The 8,160-nt window shown below is 38.6% G+C and overlaps 1 protein-coding gene across 1 annotated transcript; it reads right to left on the bottom strand.

Moving 5' to 3' along the window:
- Positions 1–327: 327 nt before the first annotated feature.
- Positions 328–7,198, bottom strand: LOC145775443 (alpha-galactosidase MYORG-like). The gene is made up of 3 exons (XM_082586739.1): positions 6,955–7,198; positions 5,731–5,815; positions 328–5,179 (listed from the first exon to the last, which is right to left on the bottom strand). The coding sequence occupies exons 1-3, from the start codon at positions 7,076–7,078 to the stop codon at positions 2,899–2,901; spliced, it is 2,490 nt and encodes an 829-aa protein (XP_082442865.1). The 5' UTR covers positions 7,079–7,198; the 3' UTR covers positions 328–2,898.
- Between the last annotated feature and the right edge of the window lie 962 nt (positions 7,199–8,160).

Below are 8,160 nucleotides of genomic sequence, written 5' to 3'. Positions count from 1 at the left end.
AGCGCCATGCGTTTCACCTTAGGTCTTTCAACGTTACCGTTATGAAATTGAAAAAAGCTTCAATATCAAGCGGAACTGGTTCGACTCTCGGGGTGTGCGGTTGAGAAACGGATTCTTAGGACTGCTCTCTATTCAGCGACACCTAATGGATGGAATAATTTTCCAGCAACAACACTTCAACAATCGGAAACTTCACTCTGCCAATCTCGGTGACCGGCCTCTACAAGCATGCAAAACAACCAGGAATATCAAGGAAACCTATCAAGGCTTTGTCAGTGCGAGGGTAACGATTCAAAACCAAACCATGCTAACTTTTCTAAACTTTATTAAATTAGCCTAGGCCTACGTACAATAGCCCAATTTTAGAAATTTAATTTCCTTACTTTGATCAGGCTAATTGTTAGAGACAGCACGGTAACCAAACGGGCATGGCCAACTCACTTCAAAGATAGTGTTCCATTTCACCAGACAACACGATATAGCAGATCTTCCGGGTTGGTTGGAATACATTGCTCAACAACGCCTGTCCACAATATGTCGCAAAAAGTCACACTTTCAGCATGATAATAAATTCAATACACAGTGCAGAGGCATCCTAGTGCCACTGCTTCATCATAAGGGACTGTCCATAAAAGACGTCCGTAAGGGGGTTTGCAAACCGCGGACTTTTCATTGACACAGTGTGAACATAGGGGAAGGAAGGCATTTTTAGGAAAATTTTATGAGAAGATCTTTATGGACAGACCCCAACAAAGTAGCTTTTGATTACTTTCTATTCGTGAAATCGTTTTCGCAACGTAGCCGAACCGTGAAATGATTTGATTAAAAATAGTAGACTACATCATCGTGAGATATACAGGGTTTAAAATCACTGATTGTATCATACTAAAGGCGAACAGTCAAACTTGAAACCATAAAAGGTCATTTTCAGTTTTCAGCAAATAAGATTTTGCACTCAATGTCAATAGATCAAGCTGCTGCACCAGGATCACAGAATGTACTAAACTGGAAAAACCTGAAAACTCTCGCAACACTGCCGATAGAATGACCAAGAAACAAAAGTAAAGTGGGTGTACAATAAAATCATACAAAATAAGTAGCCTACCAGTGCAGTCACCTGTACTGAACTAACAACTAACAACGCATATGAAAACCTATTCTTTTGGAATAGCGAAAAATGAATCCACCAACTTAAAGCGACTGCTTTTGAATTAGTCAGTTTTTCATCAAAGTGCGGTTTAAAACGATCTGAGACAAGTGGCGTTTCACGTCTATTCCCAAACAGCAAAATCCGCCATTTTTGCATTGATTCAACATCAGTGTATGATTTTGCTGTCTGGGTTCTTTTGTGATGTTATCACGCCGTCAACAAATCCATTTGTGATCTTTCCCACAATTGAAATCAAATTCAAAGATGGCAAGATTAAAGTTGCAAAGTGTGAAGGGAGCGTTCTTCAGCGGACTCAAGATCAAGCGGCGCTGGTTCGGCTCTAGGGGTGTGCGCTTAAGCAACGCATTTCAGGACGGCTTTCCATTCAGATGAAACCTAGTGGATGAAATAATTTCCCGGCAACAACAACTATCGGAAACTTCACTCTGTCAATCTTGGCGACCGGGAATGTGTCGGTGGTTCAAAGCCTCTACTCTATACTGTCTACAGGTATGCAAAACTGCAAGGATTAAGCTCTCAAAAAGCTTTCCCAGTCCGAGGATAAAGATCAAATCAATCAATTCTGGCACACAGTGTCTATCGCTGTCAATTCTTGTTACAATTGGCTGCCGGGAAACATAGAAATCTCAAATATTCCCATTTGCGTAATGATCCAAAAATGCAAAAAAATATTATTTATGCGACAAAGTACTATCATTAAAAATAACATAACACGATAAAAAAAAATCCATAAAGTGAGACCTTTGGAGCAAGAGTGGCTTGCTCAATGCTCGCACTTTACAGTACGTGTACGGACCTTGCACAAAGTGAGTGAATAATCCCAGTTTAGTGACGTCAACAGCAACATGGTCGTGTTGAAGGCACAATTCAACCTGGCGAAGTGCATCAAGTGAAAACGACCAAATTAAACCATTGCCCAGCCACAAAAGCTGTCATTATCACGTGACATCATTTCATAAATACAACAAAGTCAAAATAAAATATACGAGGAACCTTAAAGTCTCTTAGAACATGAAAATGTAAAAATCCACAATAACCCACAAAAATATCACACATAGGCTAAACTACAAGTATTGAAGAATTTCTTTGCATAAAAGTGTCACCATTTCTAAGCCTTGGTTAAACAGATTCTTGTAACCTTATTCACAATGACATGGAACTGTAGGCTGTTTGATGAAAAAATCTCACAAAATTGCAAATTGGCGATATCTCCAAACTCGTGGACCCTGCAAGCTTCCGGGAATCGGGAAGTGTCCCGGTGGAAGTTGGATGCCTGGAATTCAGAATTCCTGAGGCCATGCGGTTTTCCACCAATGTATTGCTGGTGGCTGACCACTCCTAAATTATAAAATGTTTGTGCTGGGCTCTTCGTCGTATACTACCTGGCACTTATGGAAAAAGTGTTTCAGCTGCTGTATCTTTGATTGCATAAGGTTGTTTGTTGAGCGAATATATTGTTTCGATTGAATCCATCTGCATCATGTTTTGTGTATATCGACATAAAGATGGGCGAATACACGAAAGATATAGGGCCAACATCAAAATACTGTTTAGAAACTCTACTGAATGAACAAAAACATTGAACATTTCGAAGAGCGGACAATGGTGGAAGAGATTGGTCCTTCGTTTTTGTTTTAACTTATCATCTGAAATTTCTACATTAGCCGCAGCATTGGATCGCGTGATAGAGAAGTTGAGGAATCTCTTTTGGCAACTTGAAACTTGAGTTATTCCAACCTCCCTTTAGTTCGTACGAATACAGGAATCTCCTCCAACAGAGCTCGATAATTCTTCATCCACTTTCCCGCTTTAGTTACTACATCATTATTGTGGACAACATCCTTCCATTCCCCGGGAGGAATGTAGATGGTGCGATAATATTTGTCAAAATCAAGAATTGGCGCAACGAACATATCGGAACCAACCATGAATTGATCCTCAATCAAAAGAACCCGATCTCTGTAATCAACATACGAAAGAGAGCCAGGAGCCATCCACATGGGAGCTACCACAGGTCTGCTGCTGTTTAACTCTGCAACATCAAGAGCATCTTTCAGCTTGGGCCACACGTCAGGACTGTTACGTACCGCAAGGTATTTTTGGGCTATACCAACTAACATAGAAGTATTAACACGCTGTTCTTCTAAAGTTTGGTAATCCCAGGGTAGATGCATGACCGGGAAGAAAGAAACCATCTCAGTCCATCGAATCAGCATCTCAAGAAGGGGCCCTCTTTCCATAGTGTTAGTTGTTTCTTTGATGGTCTCAGGGAAGTTTGCAACGAAGAACGGATAGCCAGCCAAACCGGCCGACAAAACAGATGACAGCGTTTCTCGAATGCTCCTTGAAGGACTCATGAGAACCAACTGGTTGCGCAATTGAGAATCATAAGCTACGTCAGAGACAGAGCATCTACTCACACGAGACGCAACGTCAGTGTACAACGTAGAGAAATGGCCGATGTTATGTAAAGGATTTGAGAGGCGGTACTCAGCGTGAGGCAACCAAGCTGGCTGCCCATAGAAAAAGTGAAAATATTCAGTAAAATTTCGGGAAGAGAATTGAAGAATTTTATCAAGAAACCATTGAGAAGCATCGGTGTTGGTCAAGTCAATAATGGCGGGAAATAGCTTGGGAGAGAGAGCTGTTAACAAAGGAGCACTTCGATCCTTGTTAGTTATAAAGAATCCGTTCTGAGCAGCATGCCCAAAATTGACCGAATCAAAGTTAACAAATGGAGTTATGGGAAGCATTATTGAAAACCCGAGATTTTTTAAAACTGTGATAACATCTTCAGTGGATATGTGTTCATCATGACGAAAGTCAAAGTCTCCTAATGTACGATAAACCTGTGTGGCACCTGTCAAGCTGCATGTGCCACCCATCCCTGCAAGCTGGCCCAGCTGCTGACGAAGTACTGCATCGTTTAAAAGATCACCATTTAAAATAACACTCCATAACGGCTTTTTAAATAACTCAGAGCAAGTTGACAGCAGCGAATCAGATTCAGCTGCACCTCTGGAAAAATTTAAAATATTTTGTTCCAAACCGCTTTCAAAATAAGCTCCATCATTGAGAACATCGACAAAAGCATCCGGTACTTGATTTTTGCACTGATCTGAAGGTTTAACAAAATATTCTGTGGTGTCTCTGTACACAATTGGCAAGGAATTAGCTACACAGATCATGTAATCTAAATGATAGCCCGCCCCATCATGATGTTTCTCTTGGTGGCTACGATCCAATTGTGGTTCCATACACAGTCGGGGATCACTGTTGCCACTGCACTTATCCGCACAAACTCTCACAGCGTGGTGGTTGCTTGCTTTTAAAGCAACTCCCTCAGAAGAAAACCAAGTTGCTTCAACGACATTTCCGCCACGGTACCGAAGCAAGTCTTTGTAGTCATCTTTCGGGAGATAATATCCAGGAACATATGGCATGCATTGCTTGCTGGAACTTAAACAATTTTGTTTAGTTTGATTATTGTCAAAGGAAATGTAATCATGTGACCCGAACCAAACTGCAGGTGATTTGGAAGCATCAGGAACTTTAGACAGATGAACGCAATCATTAGGAACGAGAGATCCATTTGTATCCCAAGCCACTTTGACACAATATGTTATGTTGTTATCGTAACAGCCTCTAAAACTTGCTGCATCTACAGATAAAGATGCATTTGTGGAAGACCATCTTAAGCATAAATTCGAAGTGGATGAAGAGCAGTACTTTAAGTCTTTCAAAGAACCGGATACATCCCCATTGGTGTCAAAGGTTACTGTCAAAACTGAAACGTCTAAGTTGTTCATAACAGTCATTGTTTTTCCTTCAGCGTCTATCTTGGCAACAACGTGGCTGTCAGCACTGACATCAATGATAGTTTGCAGATGGTAAAAGTGCCACACTAAGACGACAACAGTAACGATAACCAAAGCCAACATTGCAACGAAAACCTTCAGCTTTGTCTGGCGCTTCTGTCGGTGATATTGTGCTGAACTTTGTCGGGACCTGAAACAATATTAGTTTATTTTGTTTTTCTTTAAAAACATGAGATAGTATGTCGGCATTCTCCACAAGGCTATCCGAAACAAGCTTTAACGTCCAACTGTTATTCACGAAGCAAATGTGCAGTTGAAATTTAACTTTGAAATGCAGATGAGTGATGATAAAAAGTTTTAAAAAAAGTTTGCCTTTATGCACTGAATTCCATTTCAAGTTATTGATAGATAAATTACAAGCGTGCAATCACTAGTAATGAAAAACCGAAAAATTATGTTACGAAGGTTCAATTGCAGTTAGCCTATATTATACTTAAATGTGAATGAAGTATTAACTCCGTTTAAGCGGGAGACAGTAGATCAATAGTTCACTGACAAGTGACAAGCAGACGCTTGTAACTGTCAGCTTAGGAGGACTGATACAAAACTACTGAAATCAGGTACTTTGACTATAACAGAATTCAAGCTTCAATTCAATCAGACAAAATCAATACGCCTCAAATTTAACAAAAATTAAGATCTTAGAATCTGAAGTTGATGTAGATCATAAATTAGTACCACCTGCTGTTGGTGCTGTCAGTTGAAAGTTGGAATTTGAGTCTGGAACCTCCAGGCTCAAAGACATCGTCTTCTTCGAAACCATCTTCTAAACAGAGCAAACCAAAATAACATGAGGTTAGCGTCAGAGGTAAGGTAACTTTGAAACTAAGAGTAATTTCATTGTGCTGCACAAAATCACACCCTTACACACCCAATTGTAGAAAAAAAAGAGAATTCAAGAAAGCTGCTGTCAATCATTTATATTTTTTATTGCTGCAAACGCTAAATATGTAGAGAACGATAAAGTAAACAAGGAGACAACTTTGCTGGAAGACATACGAAATAGAGATGATGATCTCTACCTTCGACCTATTCGTTCACTCCAGACTGCATGAAGTTATTGTACCGGTAGTGGTACATCGACTACTTTCAGTTGGCAGAAGATATACTTCAATGTATTTGGATAAAACTGATACAATAACGTGAAGATTAGCTGCCTTGTCCACATTCCAAACTTACATCACCAAACAGGATGAAGATTTATAACAAATTCCCAGGAAGAAATAAAAAACAGTATGTAAACATCAAGGTGTGCATTTTAGTATTCAAAAAAATATACATCATTGGGCATAGGAGTTTGAAAACGGCATTGTATCGTCATAACCGGCTCCAGCTCGTGTTCGAGCATTGGTATTGTCTGCATGATGTATGCTCATGTCGGATGTGGCTTTGGAGGCCCAGTTTGTGGTGGAATAGACGTGGGCAAACTTCGCATTGCATGGAAGTTGAAGAACATGGTTTATTAAAAATGTCCTGCTCAGCGGAGGCGGTGATGTAATATGGAGATTTTTAAGACTGGGCAACCTAACACCAAGAAGGATATACAGTGAAATAGCAAAGTATCATTGTACAATGATGCAGCTCAAAAAATAAAACAAATTAAGGTTTAAAATTTCCCGACTTGCACATTAGTTACTGAAATTTACTAAAACGATTGCAGAATACGGTGTTATTAAATGTCCAATACAAGTAATTATGTATCATACACTAATTTCGTTAATTTGAAGTCAATTTACAGTTTATGTGAAACACTTACTCGAGTACGTGCTGAAGATATGAGCTTTTTGCTGAAAATGGGGACAAAGTTGAAAGAGAAGTGACTAAACGATTTTCAAAAAACTTTTGAAGTATGGTACGTTTGTTTATCATATAGATCGTGATTTGAAAATACTAAATAGGTTATACCTGACAACAGGTTTTGGTTTGATCCATTCTGTGGTGCTCCTGCTTCATGTGATTTGCATTTCTCCACAGCAAATCGTGAATAAGTAAGCTTAACATCATTAACGTGGACAGGTGTTGATTCCATCTCAATGTGAGAAAGTGGTTGACATTGAAGACAGCTAACACTGGTAACTGGACATTTTACAACAATGACAGATAACCCACATGTTGTTTACCCATAAAGATTTACAAAAAAATGTCTGTTATCTCTAAATACCAACAAAACAGTAAGCATTCAACCGTGAAAAACCTTTGAAACAAAATTGCATATGCTATAACTTTTATACAAAGTATATCGATCATAAAATGATACATTACAGATATGCACCAATCTATATCACCAGCTAAAGCGGAAACCGTCTTTACACAAGTCATAAACGATACTAAAATAAACAATTACATGTCAACAATTCCACATATGTTATGAACCTTTAGTTCCGGCATTTATTTCTCTACACTTTTATTGCCAGTTCTAAAAATAACATGTGACTTTCACCAGGTTTGAGCAAAATGGTCTGCCGATATCAAGAGCTTCTAAAGCAGTTGTTATGATACTCCTTAGTAAAAAATAAAACCGATAATTACAAATTGATTATTATTTTGAATCCAATACAACAAAAGGTCAGAATATTCCATACATTGCATACATTAGCAGGTACCCTAGTCCTCAGATAGATTATTACATCATGTAACTAAAACTTTAATGGCCACTCATAAACATGGTAACTCCAGCACATTAGAACTTATATAATTACAGTAGTTTATTAAAATATATAAAAGGCGGTATAATGGTGTCCGACGTTTTTTCGTAAACAGTTGTTCGTAAAACAACTGTTCGTAAGCAATTGTTCGTAAAACTATTGTTCGTAAAATTAATTCTTCGTAAAACAATTCTTCCTAAAGCATTTTTTCGTGCATGCAGTCAAAATTTGATGTATACGAAGAAATGCTTTACGAAGAATTGTTTTACGAATTTCATTTTACGAACAACAGTTTACGAACAATTGTTTTACGAACAACTGTTTACGAACAATTTGCCTATAACCCGGTATAATATGGCACAATACACATAGTTAAACTGAAATAGACAACGGACAACCTGAAATAGACAACTATACAAATGTCTAAATTTCATATCATGATTTTGGAACTAACATAGCCTACTAG

Source organism: Aplidium turbinatum, chromosome 8 (assembly GCF_918807975.1).
Source record: "Aplidium turbinatum chromosome 8, kaAplTurb1.1, whole genome shotgun sequence".
Taxonomy (NCBI): domain Eukaryota; kingdom Metazoa; phylum Chordata; class Ascidiacea; order Aplousobranchia; family Polyclinidae; genus Aplidium; species Aplidium turbinatum.
This window is presented reverse-complemented; position numbering and strand designations above follow the sequence as displayed.

What these genes read in the sequence shown, in the direction of transcription:
- LOC145775443 (XM_082586739.1), bottom strand. Translation starts at nt 7,078, where the DNA reads ATGGAATCAACACCTGTCCACGTTAATGATGTTAAGCTTACTTATTCA. An exon ending in AAACCAAAACCTGTTGTCAG is followed by an intron (nt 5,816 to 6,954) that starts GTATAACCTATT and finishes TGCTCTGTTTAG; the next exon opens with AAGATGGTTTCGAAGAAGAC. An exon ending in ACTGACAGCACCAACAGCAG is followed by an intron (nt 5,180 to 5,730) that starts GTGGTACTAATT and finishes ATATTGTTTCAG; the next exon opens with GTCCCGACAAAGTTCAGCAC.